This window comes from Arvicanthis niloticus, chromosome 8 (genome assembly GCF_011762505.2).
Source record: "Arvicanthis niloticus isolate mArvNil1 chromosome 8, mArvNil1.pat.X, whole genome shotgun sequence".
NCBI classification, from domain to species: Eukaryota; Metazoa; Chordata; class Mammalia; order Rodentia; family Muridae; genus Arvicanthis; species Arvicanthis niloticus.
The window spans coordinates 40940960-40963582 of NC_047665.1; the positions used below are offsets into that span (position 1 = coordinate 40940960).

Sequence of the window (22623 nt, forward strand, 5' to 3'; positions counted from 1 at the left end):
ACGACGACTCAGGGATTGGAGGTTTTCGCTAGAGCAGGTGTGTCTTCTGTTTTGTGTTTTGTATCTATGAAATGTCCACGCCCATGGCAGGGCAACTGTCTGTGTCTGTGAGGTGTCTGTGTGCCCATGGCAGGGGCGACTGTCTATGTAGCCTAGTTTCTGTGCTCATGGCAGGGACAAGAACTGGGCAAGCCACAGAGGACAGAACCTTGGGATAGGGTCAGGACCCTGGAATAAGGGTCAAGTTACGAGTTCTCAGAGGAAATTCGTGGGTAGTGGAAGCAGTGGGACAGACATGTTGGCACACTGCAGGCCACAGTTCGCTGGGGGACACCCTGAGTTCGTTTGTATGGGAGTTAGGGTCAGGAATGACCTTTCTCTGTTTGAAGGTGGTCTTTGGCTACCGCTGCCTGGGATGGTGTTTGTTGTGCTCTTGTGGCAGTGTGTCTGTGTCTAATTCTGTTTGTGTTGTTCATTGCTGGTGGTGTTAGAAACCTGTTAGATTTGGTCCAGCATGGGCTGGCCAAGTTGTCTGAATTTATTAAATTAGGTCCAGTGTAGACTGGCCACATCATCTGGTAATTGGAGCCTTCTACTGGCAGTCTTTCTATGTCCTGATTGTGTAACCTAGTCTTGGTGCCTGTGACAGAGACAAAAATTGTCTGTATCACCTGGTTTATGCGCTGCCCTTGACAAGGGTGAGCTGTCTGTGTTGTTTTTCTGTTTTCTTGGCAAACTGTCTGTGTGTTGGTTGTTGTTCTTTGTGTTCTTGGACTTTGACTGATGTTATTTTGGACTGAATCTACTGTTTTCTAGCATATCTCCTCCAGGGATCAGTCTTTTGTGTGTCTCCTTCTAGTGTAGGCTTCTTCCTTGTCTCCTTGGTCATTTGCAGCCAGTTACAGCCAAGCTGGCTTGCCTGAAGCAGCAGGTCTGAGACCCTGCTTGCTACTGTAGCTCCTGTGTTCCTTCTCCCCCCTTGGGTGAAAATTTTCTTTTTTTGTTTTGAGACAGTTTTCTTTCTCACTGCTGAGAACTCCAAGCTGGACCGGGAGAAACTGTTCCCAAGAGCTGCTGGCTCCAAGCCAACCTCCATGTGTCTCTCTCCCATAACCCAAAATCTCACTCCTTCTGACTCTGACTCTCCTATCAAGCCTCTATGTTTCTTCCTTTAAGTTTTTCTTCAAAGTTGGCCTTTCCTTTCCTCTACATCTAAAATTTGCCAGTTTTAAAAAAAGGAAGGAAACAGGGAATAGAGGGGACCTCTCTGCTGGAACACCAAGCCATCACATGGTGGAACAGCCACCGCATAGCAGGGCAGGCCCCTCCCCCACTGCTTCTAAACTCACCATTGAGATAGATGCTGAGTTCCCACTGACCATACCTGATTGAGACTTCAACATACCTTACAGTAGGGAGCACCTGAAGGTCTACCACTAGACTCTAATGGCAGGTCTCCAGGGAGCTGCACAGTGCCCCACTAATTTGGATGAGATAAGAGAAATGGTCCAAGAGCCTACTGAATCCCCTTCAGCCTTCCTAGAATGGCTGATGGAGGCATTTTGCCAGTTCACGCCCTATGACCCTACGTCTGATAAGCATAAAGCAACAGTGATGATAGCCTTTATTGACCAATCTGCCAGTGATATTAAGGAAAAGCTACAGAAGTTATATAGATTATAGGATAAGTCTTTGAGGGATCTGGTGCAGGTAGTTGAAAAGGTGTTCTATAACACCTTTTTTTTTTTTCTGAGGAGAAAAATGAAGAGAGAAAGCAGAAAAAGCAGCAAGCTAGGAAACAAACAAACAAAAAAAGGACAGGAAGAAAACTTGACTAGAATCTTGGCCACAGTCATTAGGGAGAGTTGAGGGCCAGGTAAGAGAGTACCGGCAACTGAAGGAGGCCTTTAGATAAGGATTGGTGCACCTATTGCAAAGAAAAAGGACACTGGACAGGAATGCCTGAAGAAAAGTGGGGATAGACCCTGCTGAGCCTGAGAAGAAGCCCCAGGCCACAAAATACTGGCTGTGGGTAAAGACAGTGACTAGGGAGTATGGCTCTTGGACCCCCTCCCCAAGTCCAGGGTAACCCTGAGAGTAGAGAAGCCCACCCAGTTTCTGGTGGATACTTGGGCCCAACATTCAGTCCTTCTACAAACCATGGGTCCATCATCTGACAAGAGGTTGTGGGTCCAGAGAGCTACTGGCAGTAAACAATATTCATGGACCACTCGAAAGACAGTGGACCTTGGCGTGGGCTGAGTGTCCCACTCGTTCTTAGTCATTCCAGAATGCCCCTACCCTCTCCTGGGCAGGGACCTGCTTGCAAAGATTGGAGCCCAGATTCACTTCCTTCCAGAGGGCCCCCAAGTGAAAGACAGACAAGGAAATGTGTTACATGTGTTAACTGTAAAACTTGAGGATAAATATCACCTATTTGACCATCCAAAAGAAAATCCTGGGGATAATATACTAGTGGCTAAATCAGTTCCTTCAGGCATGGGTGGAAACCACAGGCTTGGGTGAGCCTGTGATCCATGTAGAGCTGAAAGCCTTAGCCACTCCAGTAACAGTCTGTCAGTATCCCATGAGTAAAGAAGCCTGAGATGGAATTAGACCTCATATCCTCAGATTGCTAGGTCTGGGGATACTTAAAAGATGTCAGTCAACATGGAACACACCTCTGCTCCCAGTACAAAAGCCAGGTACCAATGAATACTGACTGGTGCAAGACCTACATGAGGTAAACAAATGGGTAATTTGTTGAGCTCTCTTCCCTCAGAAGGGACTTGGTACACTGTACTAGATCTTAAAGATGCCTTCTTCTGTCTCCGACTGAGCCCAAGAAGCCAACCAATCTTTGCTTTCAAATGGAAGGACCTGGGATCAGGAATATCTAGACAATTAACATGGACTCGACTTCTACAGGGGTTCAAGAACTCCCCTACCATCTTCAATGAAGCTCTACACTAAGATCTTGCCCTGTTCAGAGCAGAAAATCTCCAGGTAATCCTTCTTCAATTCGTAGATGACATTAACTGGAAAAACTAGGTTACAGGGCTTCTGCTAAGAAGGCCCAGATCTGCAGAAAACAGGTCAGTTACTTGGGGTATCTGTTCAGAGAGAGAAAGCGATGGCTATCAGAGGCTAGAAAAGAGACTGTGTTTCACATCCCCCTCCCTCCAATGCCAAACATGTAAGGGAATTACTGGGGACAATGGGGTTCTGTCGGTTAGAGGAACCCACACCTCCATTCCTATATACGGTCCAAGATCTGGCCTTAATGACTCAAGTCAAAAAAGGAGTTTGATAAGAACCTGAGGGTGTGGAAAACCCCAGAAAGAGGCAGAAGAGAAGGTAAAACAGATGCACCAGTGGACCTGTCTAGGAGTCAAGAAACTTGTGGCCACTATATTAAACACCAAGTTCCACGTGCTTGGACTCACACAGCTGGTTGAAGATATTGTACATGCATGTATAGCCTGTCAAAAGACAAATGCCTGCGGAACCAAGGCTGAACCTGGCAAACACCTCCTAGGCCACAGACGGAAGCCTACATGTAGACATGTAGAAGTAGATTTCACAGAGATCAAGCCCGCCAGGTATGGTAATAAGTACCTCCCAGTATTTGAGGACACCTTCTCCGGCTGGGTAGAGGCTTTTCCAACAAAGAAACAGCAATGGTGGTGGCGAAAAAGATCCTAGAAGAAATATTTCCATGGTTCAGGGTGCCTAAGGTAATCGGCTTGAATAATGGGCCTGCCTTCATTGCCCAGGTAAGTCAGGAATTGGCCAAGTACCTGGGGTTTGATTGGAAACTTCATTGTATTTGTAGACCCCAAAGCTCAGGTCAGGTAAATAGAATAAATAGAAGCCTAAAAGAGACCTTGACTAAATTGTCCATGGAGACTGGTGGTACAGACTGGGTGGTGCTCCTTCCTCTGGCTCTTTTTAGGATTAGAAATACTCCTTCAAGGTTTAACCTAACTCCTTTTGAGATTCTGTATGGGGCACCCGCTCCTTTGACCACCTTAGGAGAGGTGACTGGACTTACTTGTCATAGTAACAGTAATTTGTATGCTAGGTTAAAAGGACTTCATGTGGTGCAGAAAGAAGTGTGGACCCTGTTGGCCCACACCTATGAACCGGGGAACCCGGAAACATCCCATAGTTTCCAGGTTGGAGATACGGTCTACATCCAGCTGAAAGGGACCGTTCCTGGTGTTGTTGACCACTCCCACTGCTGTGAAGATTAATGAAATATCAGCTTAAATCCATGCCTTTCATGTGAAACCAGCTCCAGAGGGACCATTGGCCAATTAGATAGTCCGGTGCACTCAAAACCCACTCAAGATAAAGATCCAAAGGCATACTAAAGCTGACGAACATGATTTCACCTGCGGTACTCGTGGTCTAGACCATGATCCTGTTCCTGGTGGGAAGGCCTGGAGTAGCCCTTAGTGGTAACCCTCGTGCCCCCCCAAAAGTTGATGCCTACCAGGTCCCCTCAGCCCACAGTAGTTCCAACCCAGAAAGCCGTACTACATGAGACTCAGCCAAATTTGCATGGGTCAGAACTCAGGCTGGTCCAGATGATAGAGCAGGCCTTTCAGGTGTTAAATTCTACTAACCCAGAGGCTACTCAGGCTTGCTGGCTCTGTTATGATGTAGCCCTTCCTTACTATGAGGCTGTGGGGCTCATGGGTAATTACTCAACCTCTGTTTCACCCTCAAGCTGCCGCTGGACCTCTCAAGGTGCTAAGATCACGCTAAATGTGGTCTCTGGACGAGGGCTCTGCCTGGGAAAGGTCCCACATACACACTCTCACCTGTCCATGTAGCACAGAAAGACAGTGTTAGTTACTTACTCCCCGCTGAAGATGGTTGGTAGACATGTAGAACAGGGCTTACACCCTGTGTTAATTTCAGGATGCTAAACCGAGCCCAAGACTTCTGTGTCATGGTCCTGCTGGTGCCTAGGCTAATATACCATGCTCAAAATGATCTCCTAGATGCCTGGGAGGGAAGATTCCACAGGTCTAAAAGAGAACCTGTTAGCATGACCCGTTAGCAGTCCTCTTGGGTTTGGGGGTAGCTGGAGGGGTAGTTACCGGAGGAACTTCCCTAGTTCTACAGCCTGAGTACTACCTGAGACTTAGTGAGGCTATAGATGTAGATATTCAGGTTATAGAAGATTCAATCTCTAAATTACAGGAGTCCTTGGCCTCTCTTTCTGAAGTAGTCATGCAGAACAGAGGGGATTAGATTTCCTTTTCCTCCAACAAGGATGTTGGATGTTGTGTATAGCCTTAAAAGAAAAATGCTATTTTTATATAGATCATTCAGGAGTAACCAAAGATTCCATGGCCAAGGTCAGAGAAATGCTAGCTAAGAGACAAAGAGAAAGAGAACAGAATCTAGGGTGGTTTGAGTCATGGTACAATAAATCTCCCTGGTTTACTACCTTGGTTTTGGCCATAAATGGGACCCCTTATAATCTTGCTTCTAATGCTCACTTTTGGCCCCTACATTCTAAATCACTTAGTTAAATTTGTTAAAGATCGTGTTAATATCATACAAGTGCTTATGCTTAGACAACAATATCACAGTGTATACCAAGATAATAGCTTGTGATTCCAAGATTGGAATCAGCCACAAAGAAAAGAGGGGAATGTTAAGAATTCAGTTAAACTTAAAAATTAACTGCCCCAGGACACATCCTGGGAGGAGCACATTCCTTAGTCCAGGGACACCTACTGGATTGCTCTGCTGGATTAACATTCAGAGGAAGAAGGGATTAACATCCCTCAGACCACAGGGAAGAGAACCCACCTGTGTGTGGGGATTGTCCAGAGCATGTAGACACATCCCGCAGGACAGACCAACCCTTGACACTTACAGACAAGGGAGGTCCTTGCTACCTCATTCCCCAAAGACCAATCAGTTTAAAAGTCACTTTGTTCTGCCAATCATATTACACCTAGTCACTGTTTCTGTAGTACACCCCTTAAACTGTATAAAAACTGCTCTTAACCTCAACTTGGGGTTCTCTTGCCTACAATGCAAGGGAGCCCTTGTGCACCAGTATCATTAAACCTCATGTTGTTACAGCAAAACAAAAACAAAAACAAAAACAAAAAAATGCCATGAAAATAACAATCTAAGGAAAGCGCAGTAAATTTTTCTCTGTAAGACTTCACAGGGTGCAAACTCCCTCTTGGTGATTCACAGAGGAGGAGACAAGCAGACATAGCACCAAGGCCCTTGTAAACTTACCAGGCATGTAGCTACAGAGTCTTTCCATCGCCACCTGGACCGAAGAGTTGTGAACTTCAGCCAGTTGCTCAATCACAGATACCACCAACACACATCCTGTGGGGAGCAGAAGAACATGTCAGCAGTTCCCCAGGGGCTGGAAGACCTAGTAGAAAGACTGGATGCTTAAGCATATCAATTGAGGTGAAAAACTTCCCTTGCTTTTGCCTTTAAATGTCTATTGCATACATAAACTCACTGGGATTTACAGAGAAATGAGAAATGTAATGAGAAGACTGTGGGTTGGTGGCTCAGAAAGTCAGGGGTTGCCAGAGTAGCTAGGCTACCAGTGAGCTATGTGACCTGGGGGAATTAATTAATCTGGCTTATTCTTCAGAGAAATTAAGAGAAAAATGTGTTTTCATGAGATAGGGCATGGAAAGTTGTGCATACTACATAGGTTTTAACTATCTTAGTTCACAAAATCCTGACCTGTGACCTAGAGTCAGATTTCTAATTTTGGGACAAGAGTGGAAATTTTCCAGAAGACCTGGGATTGATTGCTGACTTTACAACCTTGGACTCAATATCTTTCAGTTTTAAGCCTTGGTTTCCTTATAAAGCAGGAAATAAGATGTTTTCCAGAGTGCAACTGTGCTGATTAATAGAAATGATAACACAGCTAAGTGTGGCTTTGAAATATGACACCCCATGAAACACCCCAGGCCACAAAGCTAACACTAGAAAGTATGAAGCAAATATGCTGAATGTCTAGAAGAAAACATGGGCACAGTAGGAATGTATTCTTTCTAATGAATTCACCACCATTGAGAGTTTTCTTATATCACCATGGATTTAGCAGCTAATACTGATTAATATTCTCTGGCCTAAAAAGCATTTTCATGTATTTTTGTTCTGTTTTTAAAATAGAAACACAATGAAATCTCATTTTAGAAAACAGGATATGAAACAGAATAGCAAGATTATAAAATGCTCAACTTATCTGGTATGACCAATTGCACCTTCATTTTGAGTATATCAAGTATATTAAAAACTGTAAACTGCAAATGGAACATGATTTAAAACATGTTTTACTGCAATGCAGTTGGAAAGGAAAGGGCTTTGAATGAAACAAAGCATGGGTTTAACTATTGAATCAGCCATTGGCAAGTTCTGTGACTTTGAATGGTCTGCCTACGTTTTGAAACTTTATTCTTGAGTTTCGAGTGGACTCCAAGTTCCTTAAAAGTGAAATGGAGTCACTTTCTTTGTGACTGGCACAGGGTCTGGTTCATAAAATAGGGACAAGAATTGTTTACTGAGTTGAAGTGAGCCTTTTCAAGAGCTTGTCAGGGACACTTTGGTCACTAGTTGCTGGGAGTTTCCTGGAAAACGGTTAATGCTTACTTCTACAGCTACTTCCCAGCTCTGCTATCTTGCTCATTTATTTCAGTTCCCACTTCTGGACAACAAGTAGTTTCCCTTGAGCCTGACAGCAGATTCTATTGGAAGCATGCCCAAATGTGATGTATATAGTCAGCTCTCCATCAAACCAGTATGCAGTGCCCTGGAGCACTTTCTATAGATGGTGAGCCACATTGATTGATGCCTGAAGTGGACTCAAAGCAGGGTGCACATGGGGTTCAGAAAAGGTATGAGAGGGCTTGGTGCTATCACCAAGCAGAGATTTCATTGGGAATTGAGTCCAATACTCAGCTTGTTGCTATTATCATTCTGAACACCTTAAATAAAAAAAAAAAAATCCATTACTGCTCACAAAATAATTTGCTATGGTTTTATTTAAAATATTTTCATGTGAGCCCTTAAGCAGATAACAAAGAACTATGGGTGATTTTCACAAATGAAGTGTTCTAGGAGTATTTAGAAGTTAGATCAGACTCCCCTGCGAGGGTAGAGTAGATATTTATTAAAAGAATTATCTTATCTTGATAATAATTTCTTGTTGAAATTAAGATGATAAAGGAGCATAAACACATTTGTGAATTGTCATGCTGCCTCGGTTTCCCTTAGGACACCATTCTTTGAGATACTGAATCTTAAGAGGAATCTGAAATAGCATATTACTCCTTTCCCGTTGCATTTATACTGTGAAATTAGCTCATTTTAGTCCCACCCCTTTCTCAAAGGCTGTTTTTATAAGCTGTTTTCCATCCCCTCCCTTGTTAATCATCCCTTCATTTCTCTACCTAATCAGTAGCCACATCACTCTTCTCCCTTTTCTCAGAACTCTATACAGTCATCTCTCCTTATCTGTGACAGACACATTCACCCCACCCAGGTACCAAAATCTGTAAATGTGCAAGACCCTTAACCCATCTATACCCTCCTAGATCCTTTAAGTCACCTTTGGTTACTTATAATACCCAATGTGATGTGTACAGTCTGTAAATAGTTGTTAAACTATATTGCTCAGGGAATGGGACAAAAGAAAAAAGTCTGTACACGTTTAAGACAGACAATTATAACACATTTTGATCAGAGGTTGGTTGAATACACAGGTCTGTAAGCCATGGACATAAAAGGCCTACTCTACTAATGACCTTGGACTGGCATTAGATACTGCTCTGATATCAGCTTCCTGGAGAGAGAAGAGTTAGTTCCATTTTTCTTCTACTTCAGGAACACCATGCAAACACACGTTTACTAAAAGTGGGAGTAAAGAAAATCTTTGGAAGCATCCTCAGCACTCATGAGGTGAGGGACTGCTTCTTGAAGGAGACTTACCTGAGAAACCTACATAGGGTTATTTTGTGGCTAGAGAAACTACCTCACTGGTCCTCTCTATTTGCCAAGTATTTGGGCCAGCATAGAAGGGAAGATGACAAAATCTGTATACAGACAATTCTCAAATCAGAGGACTCTTGTAGCATCCTTTTAACAGAGGAAACATGCATTCAACTAAAGAAACTTGTCCTAGAAAATACTAGAAATTGGTGGGCTCTCAGATAAACAGTATGATTCCTATCTACGGGGCAGTCACACTTGTCAAATTTATAACAACTTTATGGTAATTAGCAGCTGAAGGACTACTGAGAGGCAACTTTGCAAGAGACCATGCAGAAGGGAGAAAAAATCTCTCTCAGCAGAGAATCAAGACCTGTAGCCTGAAAGAGTATGACAGAAAACTCATATATTTCACAATTTAATTAGCAGATTTTTTCCTTTATAATTGAGTATTATAGTTTGTTATAATTAATAGCCTAATAGATAAGCTAGGATGCAAGGTGTGAAAACCAGATCATCATTCAGATCAGCATGACTGTTGGGGAACATGGGACATAAAGAGACACTTCTTGGAGTCTGATATTCAGAATGTCCATTTCAGTGGACCCATGGATTGGGATTTCCCTTTCTTGAAAAATCCACTCCAACACTTATTTGCGTTTGTTTTAAACCATTGCTTAAAAGGATGCATACAAAGTGCCCTGGGCTCCTAGTGACCAGTCTGCTTCTTTGTAGTATAGGTACAAGCTTTCCTTTTGACTTTGACACAGAGAAATTCCATCAAAGACTGACAGTTGCAGCCCCTTAGCACTGCTGGCTAAAATTGGAAAATCATTAGGCAGATAAAAAGGACCAAGGCCCTGGGGGGTGAGGAGAAAAAAGACAGAGAACAATAAAATCCAGTTGTCTCTAAAGACCAGGCAAATCCTCCCATGCCCATCACTTTGCCCAGTGAAGAGTTATGATCAAAAGGACCCCACAGACATGCAGGTAATGGGGTTTGAAGCACTGAACACCCTGGCTGCAAACAGCTTTGATGAGGAGGTTCATCTTCACCTCCCTCCAGTAGGCTGTACTCCCTTCCAGTTGAATCATTAATTTGGGCTCTGCAGTGAATGCATTGCATTCTTTAGCAGCAAGAATGGAGGGATGGGAAACGACTGAGTTATTTTTAAGGGGCTGGCCACTGGGAACTTGACCATGCTCCATTGAATATATGGGCAAACCAAATTGTACTTGATGCATTTGGGGGGGGGGTGGCGCACAAGGTTGGAGGGAGGATCTGGGAGTAATGGAAAGTGACTGTGACCAGGGTGCATTGTAAAAATTTTCCAAATAATCTATAAAGATATTATGTTTGGAAAAAAATTAAAAGCATGGAGGGCTTGCCTACAGTCTAATAAAAGATTTCACTGCCTTGACAAGCTAATGATTGTTTTCCTGGAAGAGACATGTGTGCTGAGTAATCTCTCCAAGTACAGATTACTCTCTAGCCAGTAATAAAAGGCCTGGCTCTGTTGAAGTGAGTGTTGAATTTGGAAATGAGGACAGGGGAGAACCATGCAATTTACTCAGTGGTCTCTGTCTGAGATCTTAACTGTGAAAAAAAGTTTTTTATCTGCTGTCTGAAAATAGTGAGGGTAATAGAAGCAGACACCCCTGATTTAGTAAGGAGAGAAGCAAATGGGCCTGCAAGAGGGGTCCACTTCTGGCCACATACCTTAAGCAGACAGCTCACTGAGGCCTAGAATTCTGCCTGTGTAGTACAGTAAGAATGTGGGCTAGATCAACAAATTTGCTTCTCATGAGAGGTGAAACTTATTTCGCAGTTCTTTAGAATGTTCAGGAAGTGAGAATGACTTGGGGTGGAACCCATCCCCCGACAGGCTCTGTGGCTCTTAGTGACATTTGGCCTCTTTTAGGTTGTAGCTACACGTCAGAGGCCTGCCAACTAAGTTTTATGAATAAGGCCACTCTAGAGCATCCATTCCTACCATTTCCCCATCTACCAGTTGTGTTCAGCTGCCCCTGTGGTCCCAGGTATCTCAGCTGCAGTCATTCAGTGAGACCCAACCCACAGAATCCTGCAAGTAAATGATTCCCATGTGTTTGTACCACAGAGTTGCAGGGCTACAGCAGACAATAACATGAACACAGTGCCTGCAGCGAAGACACATTTAATAAATGTTACTTCCCCTCCTATCAGCTGGGGCAGCCACATGGGAGAGACAGACAGACAGACTCCATGAACACCTTTTGAGATGGAAGTTCAGAATCTTACCTATGAAAATGTGTGGCATTATGAGTGTTTTATTTGTCTTTTCTAGGGCTGAATTTACGTTTGTTGTAAATAGCTAACCTTTCCCTACATTTGGGTAGATTCTAAGGCTCTGTGCCCTTAACCTAACTGCCACTTCAAATATTGCGTTTGATGAGACAATGCCCAGCAAGTTCCAAACTGCTGACTGTGCCAAGAACATTAGCAACAAGAGAGCACCATTTAGGTAGTTACTGGCAAATACAAGAGCTTGAGGCATTGAAAAGCAAGCAGAAGGCAAGCAAAAAAAAAAAAAAAAAAAAAAAAAAAAAAAAAAAAAAAAAAAAAAAAAAGAGAGAGAGAGAGAGAGAGAGAGAGAGAGAGAGAGAGAGAGAGAAAAATTAGACCCCATGGAGATTTAAGTAAGCATAAATACCAGTGATCTGCACTTATACACATTTGCTTAAAAAATACAAACAAGTTCTCCTTTTAACTTTGTGTTGATAATTCTATATCTTGGATTCTTTTTCAATTACAGCTCTATTTTAGTCAATTCTCCTACCATTAAATATTTTTATCCCAGTATAATACATCTCAATGGTTAAAAACTTTCTTGATCTAATTATTATAATTTTACATTAAATTTTTATAAAAATTTGAGTAAAAATTAAAATTTTAATGAATGTGACTTAAAATTTCTCTAGATCAGCTTTCTTTATTAATAAAGCTAACATAAAAACAAAATAAATTTCCAATATATGAGAAATTACTGAATGATAAGGTAAAATTTTATAAGTCTATTTTTTAATGAAATGGTTGGGTCTCCTAAATTAATACCCATATCTATTAATGACTATTATTTATCCATAGACAAAATTCAGCATAAAATATGTGTCTGTTTTCATTTTTACACATGCAAGAGCCAAGAAAGATATTTACATAAATAAATGGTAATGGTGATATTTTTCATATAGAAAAATCACTCAGCTCTTTGAATTTCCTCAAAGTTACATACCAAAAACTAGGATGATTTATCATTAAAAACTACTTGAAATGATCTATAACCTGAAAACTTTATTGTCTTCTCTAGTTTTTTGAATGAAATAAAAATCAACTAACTTGGAAAACTGTGTCATTCATTTATTTACATTTAAATGTATTTATGAAAATTTGGAGGAGGAGATGTACAATAACATTGCTTATTATTATTTTATTTATGATTTCACTATTTATTACATTTAATGTAAAATAAAATGTTTAATGTGTTAAAAAGAAAAAAAAGGAAAAAAAAGAAAGAAAAATTGTGTCATTAATCAATGAAGTCTTTCAGGTTTTTTTTTTTTGATAAATATACCCTTAAATTAACTAACACATACCTTTTAATTATACTTATTACTATTTTACTTATACTTGTTTAAACTAAAAAATTAAGAAAGGGAAATATCTCTATTTTCCTTTCATTTTGTATATATGACCTTAACAAATGCTTTTGTGTGTGGCATTGGAAATGGTGAGGAACCTTGTTCCTGATTTGGGAAGGAAACCATTGTTAAATCTTCAATAAGCAACAGAGCTTTCATAGATGCCTTTTATCAAGTTGGGGGAGTCCACTTTTTCTTTCATAATTCGTTGAGTTTATCTTAAAAGATCTTGTTCAATAATTCCCATTTCTGCTGGATTGGTAATGTATACTCTTTATTGCTAATTTAGTGCATTCTATTAATCAACATTCAAATAATAAGTTAGCCAAGAATTTCTAGCAAAGATACCATTTGGTCATAGGGTACCTAGCATTCGTTTAATTCTATATGTTGCTGAATTTATTTTGTGTTTTAAAATTTATTTAAGATTTATTTTAAAATTCATGTTTATACAATAATGTTATGTAACAGTATGAGCTGTTAACTTTTTCTTGTGGTGTCTGTCTGGGTTTAACACTAGAACAAAACATAACACAAACTGGGATATATTCCTTTCTCTTTTATGAAAGGAATTAATTACAGTTCATTGAAATTATTTCTTTTCTAATATTTTCTGGAACTCGTGGGTTAAAACAGCAAGTCTGGAGATCTTGTGAACTTGGCTGATATTCCTTAAACTCATGTTTTTCTTGGAATTTGATCATATAACTTATTTGGAAATGGGGTTTTACTGGAGCAATTAGTGGGGATAAGGTCATGCTAGGCTAGAACAGGCACATAATCAATAAAGCAAGCATTCTCATAAGAAGGGGCAATGACACACTCAGAGGAGAAAGGTCACAAAGAACAGGAAGACATGCAACCTCAGAAGGCAGGAGACAAGCATAGGTGACTTCAGACCCCCAAGCTCCACAACTGTGTGAGAATTCATTCTTGTGGTTGCAGCTAGACTAACTGTGGTAGTTTTGTTGTTTTGTTTGCATTCCAAGAACTAATCCAACTTCTAATTATTAATTTAATCTCTTACCTTGATATAGGTCCATTCAGGCCTTTAATTTCTTAAGTCATTTCCCAGTACTCTGGTCCTCTTTGCATTTTTCCCCATTGTATCTCAATTCTTGATCTTCATGACACAAAATTGTCCATAATGTTAGTGTGCAGGCAATTGCACTGGCCTGACCTCAGGGACCTGCTTCTGCAACCAACCACCTGGTGCCCCGGGTGTGTGTGTGTGTGTGTCTGTGTGTGTATAAAAGACCCACCACTAACTCAGCTTTCTCTCTGTTCTAGGGGTTTTCTCCCCGTCTCTGTTCTTGCTCCCCCTCCCTCCCTCCATCTCTCTCTCTCTCTCTCTCTCTCTCTCTCTCTCTCTCTCTCTCTCTCTCCCTCTCTTTCTTTCTCTCTTGATTTTCTCTGCCCTCAGGGCTCTGCTCCCATCTGTCTGCCTGTCCACATGTCCACTCATCTGCTTTATCTCTTCTCCAGGTCCTCAGTCCTCTTCCCTCCCTAATAAGCCCACTTTACACCAGGTCTGTTGCATGGCATAAGTTCTCAGGGGTGCTCCTTGGTTTAGGCTGCTAAAAGCACCCCTTACCACATTATATTTCATAACACATAATATTCTATTATAATCATTTTAGTTTCTTCTGAGTATATAGTGATGCTTTTGTTGAGTTTTTGAAAATTATATGTATCAATTTTAAGTGATAAGTTCACTTAAAAGGTCATTGATTTTGTGCATCTGCTCTAGTAACAGTATTTGGTTTTCATTAGTGGACCTGTTCTAATGTTATTAGTCTTTATTCTGATGTTTATTTTCTTTATTTTACTGAGTTTGCGTCTGAAGCATTGGATTCTGAGGATTCTCCGGATTCTTGAGGTAGAATGTACGTTCTTGGTTTTAAATCTTTCTTCTAAAGAAAGTTACATTGCTCTCTAAGCATGATTTAGCTGGTATCATAAGCCAGCTTCTTTTGTCATGTTTTAGAAATAAAATATGTTACTTTGCTTTCACATTTCTCATTATTAAATTTTAATTTGATAGATAACTATATGATTTCAATCCTTTAAAATAAATTTATGCTTACTTTACTGTATAACCTGTACTTCATCACAGGAATGTCTTAAAGAATACCATCTGCAACAGCCTCAAAACTACATCCCAGGATAAATGTAACAAAGGAGTGCAATGAAAACTTAAAGACACTGAGAAAAGAAATTGTAAAGAAGGAAAACCTTTCCATACTCATAGATTGATAGGACTGAGATGAAAATGGCCACCATTCAGCCAAAACCAATCTACAAACTTAATGGAGTTAAATTTAATATAGAAACACAAAGGCCTAGGATAGTCAAAGCAATCTTGAACAACAACACACCAAACAAAAAACTGTAAGAGGTATCACCATTCCAGATTTCAAGTTATATTAGAGTTATAATAGTGAAACATGCATGGTACTGGTATAAAAACAGATACATTGACCAATGAAATAGAACTGAGGACACATGTATAAGCTCTGAATACTACAGTCACCTCATTTTTGACAGTGGCCAACAATACATATTGGAGAAAAGAGAACTTCCTTATTATATCATGCTGGTCAAACTGGAGACTGCCTGTAGAAGAATGAAATTAGATCCTCATCTCTTACCCTACACAAAATTCAGCTCCAAATATATCAAGAACCTCAACATAAGACCTGATGCTCTAAATTTAACAGAAAGTAGGTAGTATTCTTTTACTCGTTGGCATAGAAAATAACTTTCTGAATAGCATCCTGATAGCACAAGCTTTAAGATCGACAACTAAAAATGGTAACTTCATGGAACAAAAAAGCTGTACAACAAAGGAAACTATCATTTCAGTGAAGAAGTACTCTACAGAATATTAAAAAAAAAAAAAAAAAAAAAAAAACTTTACCATATCTATATGATAGAGGGTTTCTATCTGCACTATACAAAAAAAAAAAAAAAACCCAAAAACCTACAAAACAAAACAACAAACAAAAAAATAAAAAGATTCCAAAAAACTAAACATCAAAAACAGAACAAAACAAAGCAACCAAGCCAATTAAAAACTGGGCATTGTGAGGGGAGGGGGTGGGCCCTTTGCAGGCAGGCTGAGCCCTCAGATGAGCTCCTGAGTATTGTAGAGTTCACAGCTTCCACCAACCCTGGAAGCCAGCTCTCCTGGTGGATGGCTCACAATTATGCATCCAGGACCACCCCCATAGGCATTGATGAGAGACAGTAGAAAAATGTACTCTGGTGAGAAACAGTCAAGCAGACTGCATATGCCGAGTCTCAGAGCCTCAGGTTCCCATTTCTTGTTTAGTGATAGATGGCCAAAGAGTAATAAAAGAAATAGGTAGTGCCATCCTTGGATGATGTTTCTGGGTTCTAAACGAAAGCAGGCTAAGCAATCTGTGATGAGCAAGCCAGTAAGCAGCATTCCTCCATGGCCTCTGCATCAATTCCTGCCTCCAGGGTTTTGTCCTGCTTGAGTTCCTGTCCTGACTTCCTTTGGTGATGAACAGTGATGTGGAAGTATAAGCCAAATAAACCCATTCCTCTAAAAAAACCAAACCAAACCAAACCAACAACAACAACAACAAAATCTGGGGCATTGAACTAAACTGAGTTCTTGAAAGACAAAAAACAAATTGTTGAGAAACATTTTTGAAAACGTTCGCCATCCCTACCTATCAAAGAAGTTAAAATTAGAACTACTTTAAGATTTTTATCCTTCTTCAGTCAGAATGCTAAGATTTAAAACCAATGACACTAAAGCTGGCATGATTCTCATGAAAGGGGAACATATATGGGTGGGAATGCAAACTGGTGCAGTTGTTGTGGCAACCAGTGTGGAGGCTGCTCAATGAGCTAGAAATATATCTACTCCAAGATCCATCTATACCACTCTGGGACATTACTCAAAGGACTCCATATTCTACTCTCGTCCTGCTTGTCCATGTTCACTGTTGCTTCATTCACAATAGTCAGGAAATTGAAACAGCCTAGAAGTCCATCAGCTGATGAATGAAAATGTGGTATATTTATACAGTGCACTATAATTCATCTTTTAATAAAAATGAAGTTGTAGTATTTTTAGATAAATGAATGGCACTGAAAACAATCATTGTGTGTGAGGTAACAGAGGTTCAGAAAGACTAACATTACATGTAATTTTTCTAATATGGTGTTAATTACATGTAACATTACATGTAATTTTTCTAATATGGTGAATATTAGGTTTGAATCTTCAAATTCTTGATTCTTGTGTTTCATTGAAATACCCATACAGGTTAGAAAATCACTGACAGTTACAGGGAAGGGCTGTAAAACACACTGGTATAAAGGCTTAAAAAGGGATAGTGGAATACAAAGGGTTAAACTTGGGTTGAGGAGAGCAAGGTAGAGAAGAAAGTATAGAGAGGGGAAAATAATACTAAAGACCATTCAAAAAGTTGTATGAAAATGTACTGTTGTAGAAGCTTCCACATGGATGCATGTACACACACATAGATATATGTATATTTTAAAGGTAAAGTTACCTTATAACTTGACAACAATGCTGCTACTAGACACTAGAGACTAATCACTAAAAAGCCTAGTGCTGAGAATGGGCTGCTTCTATTAATAGACTGTTGGCCAATGACGTCCCACAGACCCCCAAAACAGCACAAGCTATTGCCAATGCACTTGGTTGTCCTCTACAACATAACGGTGAGATACTGTTACTGAAAACACTGTATACTGGAGTCCTAGAACATGGAGAAGTCAAACTCTTACAGACCTGAATGCTTCATCCCCACTGGGGATGGGAGCACTAGCTTTCATGGTGCTAGAAGGGGCTGAGTAAGCTACCAGAAGAGGAAAGTAATCAGCAATTTTACTCAGCTGTGAACTCTGTGGCCTACAGCATTGACAAGCCTGACATGCCCATTGGTGCAACAGAGGCACGAATGCCACTGGAGAACCCAAGCCCTTTCTGATTGAAACTTATTCTTGGTCCACAAGGTAAAACCTATATCTTGCACCATTATCAGGGCAAGACACTATGGCTAGACAGCTCCTAGGCCATAGCGAAGAACTTACTATTATGCTGCTAGGTGGATATCTATGATTTATCTTATACCAGTAGAATAATGCATCTATCAGGCCTCATCATAGAATCTTTTGTTTGCAGTATATGGTATGGAGATCTACAATTGGCCAGTGTTGGGAAACCCTGCTATTTAAGGTCACAGTCTATTATGTCCAGATAGCTCCTCCAAGCTCAGCACAAAACGGAAGACTTCTTTTTCCAGCAGGGTTTCCTCTTCTCTGCCTGGCCTTATCTAGGTGCAAACCCCCCACACCCCCTACATGAGGCAGGTCACACAGTCCTTACCAAAACTACAATTCAGCTTCTCTTTCCTGATAAGAACATGCCCAGCAAGTACCTGGTATTCCTGGAATACCTCTTTATGCAAATCAGGCAATTCTCAGTACTTTAACCTCCAGTCAATGATTTATGTTCATTCTGAAAACCCCTTCCCACTTTCCAAGGTTCATATATAGCCCTTTATAAATAAAGAATTAAAAGTGCTTGCTGTGTAAGGGTGTTGACTTGAGTCTGACTCCTAGAACCCATATTATAAACAAACAAAGACAACAAACAAAAGGTCCTAAAGCACGTGTCTTTTGTTGTCATTGGGTGGAGGATTCTGAGATGTTGGCCAGGTCTCTTCTGTTGTCCAGACCCATATTCCTCAGTTTTGTTTAGTTCTATCTATTAAGATGCAAAAAACTATTCAAATCTTAAGGCATATTTCTGAATACATAATTTTCTTAAAAATTTTGTGACCATTTCCTATATTTTAAGTCTTCTATTAAATTCACATACATAGGGACAATACAATATGCAATAGAAATATACAATATCTTACCTCTTATCCGTATAACAGTCTCTTATCACTTTAAAATATACCTCTTTATTTTTATACTATCCTATAGCTTAAAGCATATTTTATAACACAAAGTAAGAAGTCTTGTACTTTCTCTTCCTTTGTCAGATATTTCTTTATCCTTGTATTTTCAACCTATTTATTCCTTTAAATCTAGGCATGTCTTTAGTATATACAATCTAGTTGGATTCTACTTTAGAAAGAACAACCTAGTTTGGATTATTTTGACCTTAGAGTGGTATGTGTGGTCCCCACAGAGAATGCCACTCTGTGAGATTTCTAGCTGCCTGTGTTGTTCACACGTGTTTTTGTTTTGTCTTCTGTCTTTGCTGGTTTTATTTTTCTTTAATGTGTAGAAACAAGCATCATTTGTTAGTATTATTTCATTCCGTTTATCCCTAGTGACTTTTTTAAAGCTAGAGTGTTACTTGAATGCTTGCCTTCCTCGTGAGTCCTGAATTATGTATAGCTTCAACCTATCAAAATTTATATCAAGCTAATAGCAATTTAATTAGCACACAAGTTTACAGCTTTGCTCCTATACTGTTCCACTTTTTACCCTCTTCTTTGGGATAATTCTCTCATGTTGTAGACCAAATAATACAGTTACTATCTTAAGTAGTCTCATTGCAAAAGCATATTTGTGTGTATAAATATATATCTTAAATATACACCATAATTCATGCTTTCTATCTTTTCTTATGACTCTAAGTTACCATATAGTATATTTTATCTCAGTTTAAAAGACTTTGTTTAGTCCCTTTTAAACTTTAATATATGTGTATGTACATGTGTGCATAGCATATATGTATGTACATGTGTATGTGGCATGTGTGTTTATATGAGTGTTTTCATATATGCACACAAATGTGTGTAGAAGCCAGGGACTGACTTTGTGTGTCTACTTTGATTGTGTTCCACCATATATGTTGAGGTACAGTCTCACATATGAACTTCGAGTTCAAGGATTTGGCTAATATATGGAATCACTTTGTTCTTGGGATTTCTTGTCTTCCAAGCAGAGGGATTAGAGGCCACACTTGCCCAATATTTACATGCATAGTAAAGACTGGATTATGGTCCTGACACTTGTATGGCAAGGGCTTTACTTCCTAAACAACTTTTCAGCCTTTATAGTACTTATTTTTTTAAGTTACTTATTTTTACTTTATCTGTATGAATGTTTTTCCTGCATTGATGTATGTGCAGTGTGTGTGTGTGTGTGTGTGTGTGTGCGCGCGCGCGCGTGCGCCGCCTGGTGTCTACATTGTTGTCAACCGCCATGTGGGTACTGGAGATTGAACTTGGGTCCTCTGGACAGTTATTAAGTTCTCAGCCACTGAGTCGTCTTTCCAGCTCCTTGTTAGTACTTCTTACATGACAAAAATGCTTCTCAGTTTTATTCATCAGGAAATGTGTTTATATCTTATGATCATTTTAAGTTGTAGTATAATATGGTATAGATTTCTGGATTACTAACTTTTGTCCTTTCTCAGCACCTTATGTTATTCAACTTCCTTCTACCTGCACAGGTCAGAAATGAGGTAAGTCGTTAGTTATACTGCTTTCTTGTGTGAGAGGTAGCACCTATTTCTATTGTGTTCAAGGGCTTTGTATTGTATTGGTTTCAGGAGACTGGCTATGAAGTGTCAGGATTCATTTTGTATTTATTCTGCTTGAAGTTTATGAAGAGTCTTGGATCTGTGGGTTAATATATTCCTTAGTTTTAAAGTGGTGTTGACTTTTACCTTTTCTTCAGACAACTTTACAAACTTCCTCTTTCTCTTTCCTCTCCTTTTAGAACACCCATTTCATAGACGTTGAGAAACTGGACATCAGAGCACTGGTTCCCAAGGTTTAGGTTATTTTCCTTCAAGTTTGGTTTTCCTTTAGCTTTGTTTTGGATAATTCCCATTGATCTGTGCTCAAGGACTCTTCTGTGAATTCAAGTCTGCCAGCCTATCTAGTGAATTATCATTGGTTTTTAAGTCTAGACTTCTCATTTGGCCCTTATCATCTTACGTGTCTGTTAGAAGTCGATTTGCTGAACGTTGGCAAAATACTTTCAATTTAGTTCTTTCCTATGGATTTCTGTGATTACTTTGAAGTTCTTGCTAAAACTAGTTCAAGATAAGGTAATTAGCCTCTGGACCTGTAACTTTCTGATTTCCCCACATTATTGAACTTCTAATCAACCAGTCTCTGCAGACACAGCCTCTGTCCAGGAGTTTGGTTCACAACTTGAGAGTTATAAAACAGGAAGTTTCTGTTTTACAGAAACAGAAGGCTATGTCACTGGAGCAATTTGTTTTTCTTTCCAAACTTGCAGAATGAAGTTTATTCATAAAAGCTTAAACATAAAAGCCCTGTCTTAGGTAAGATTGCTGTTTTGCAACAAAACACTATAACCAAAAAGCATGTTTGGGAAAAGGGGGGTTATTCAGCTTATACTTCCATATTGCTCATCATTAATGAAAGAAGTCAAAATATGAATTCAATCAGGACAGGAACCTAGAGGCAGGAGCTGATGCAGAGACTATGAGGGGGTGCTATTTACTGGTTTGTTTCCCTTGGCTTGCTCAGACTGCTTTCTTATAGAAGCCAGAACCACCACCAGTCCATGGATGGCACCACCCACAATAGGCTCTCCCACTGTTCACTAATTGAAAAAAAAGATGCCTTACAGCTGGATTTTGTGGAGGCATTTCCTGTACTGAAGCTTCTTCCTTTCTGATGACTCTTGGCTTGTGTCAAGCTGACACACAAAACCAGCCAACACAGTATACAAAACTGAAAAAATAAAAAAAAATCCCATAAAGCATACAGAATCTCACCAATAAATCTTATCCAGAAATCATTCTCTGTTTACGGATCTCTATTACACGTGCCAGGCTATAATGCCTATTTGGAGAATGACTTTGGGCATAAGTCAGAGGAGACCTTCTTACGTGCTATTACTATAGTATTCTGTTTGGTGGTCTTTTAAGCATTTTGATGTTTGTTAGGCAGACTTATCAGGCCTTCGTTCCTGGTGTAGTTCTCTGAGGGAGGGTTGGCATGTTTGATGTTACTTCGCTCACAATAACAAAGGGATTTGTGTATGTAATTGGGATGTTAGCCAATTTACTTTGAGTTACTATTTTTTCCTGAGTGGGCCTGAAATAATCAGCAAATCTTTTTAACTGCAGAATTTTCTCTAAATGGTGCTGGACAGGAAAGAAATCAGTCTGCTGCTAACTTCTTATGACGTACAACAGCCTCTAGTCATTGATAGCTGGTAGTTTTTAAGCAAAGGGACCTTGAGTCTACCAACGGGAGGTGTTGAATGCTGTCAGCAGCCAGTGAAAGGTTGGACCTAAAAGAGTTCAGCTCTGCAGAGGGAATGCACCCTCCCCCCTGGACCCCTCCCTCCAGAGGCTCACAAATTTGAATGTTAGGAAGGGTTAGGAGGGGTGGCCATTTTTAGAGATCGATGTTTCAAAAGCCCCCACCACAACCAGTAGCTCCCTTTCTGTCTCTCTTCAGTTTACAGATTAGAATGTAAACTCCCACCTGCTGCTCCAGCCCCAGGCCTTCCTGCCTGCCGCCATGTTCCCTGCCTGAAGGCCTTGACTCACCCTGTGAAATTGTAAGCAAGTCTCCAGTTAAATGCTCTCTTTTGTATGCTGCTATGGTCATGGTGTCTCCTCACAGCGATAGAACTGTATCTAAGACAAAACCCATCTGACATCTTGGTTTCAACACTTTTAGTCCTGAGCAAAAAACCCAGTTACACTATGTCTAGATTTCTGAAGAGCAGAAACTATGAGACAACAAATACGTGTAAATTTGAGCTTATTAGTGGAGAACAATTTGTTACACATCTATAGAAAGCTATGTGATGAAATCATTTTATTATTTATTTTAAAAATTCCTTAGTGTATGTTCATTGACGAGTATTGTGCTATGTCAGTATGTTTTCATAGCACAGTCTGTGTACAGAAGTCAGGGGAAAACT

At 40.0% G+C, this 22623-nt stretch overlaps 1 protein-coding gene across 2 annotated transcripts in view; it reads right to left on the bottom strand.

The window, feature by feature from the left end:
* The window catches only part of Aoah (acyloxyacyl hydrolase), a 204380-nt gene that overhangs the window by 174080 nt on the left and 7677 nt on the right, over positions 1-22623 (bottom strand). For both annotated transcript variants that reach the window (XM_076939320.1, XM_034510444.2), the window contains exon 2: positions 6277-6372. In XM_076939320.1, coding sequence (XP_076795435.1) covers positions 6277-6372 — 96 coding nt within the window. The remainder of the gene's footprint in view (positions 1-6276; positions 6373-22623) is intronic.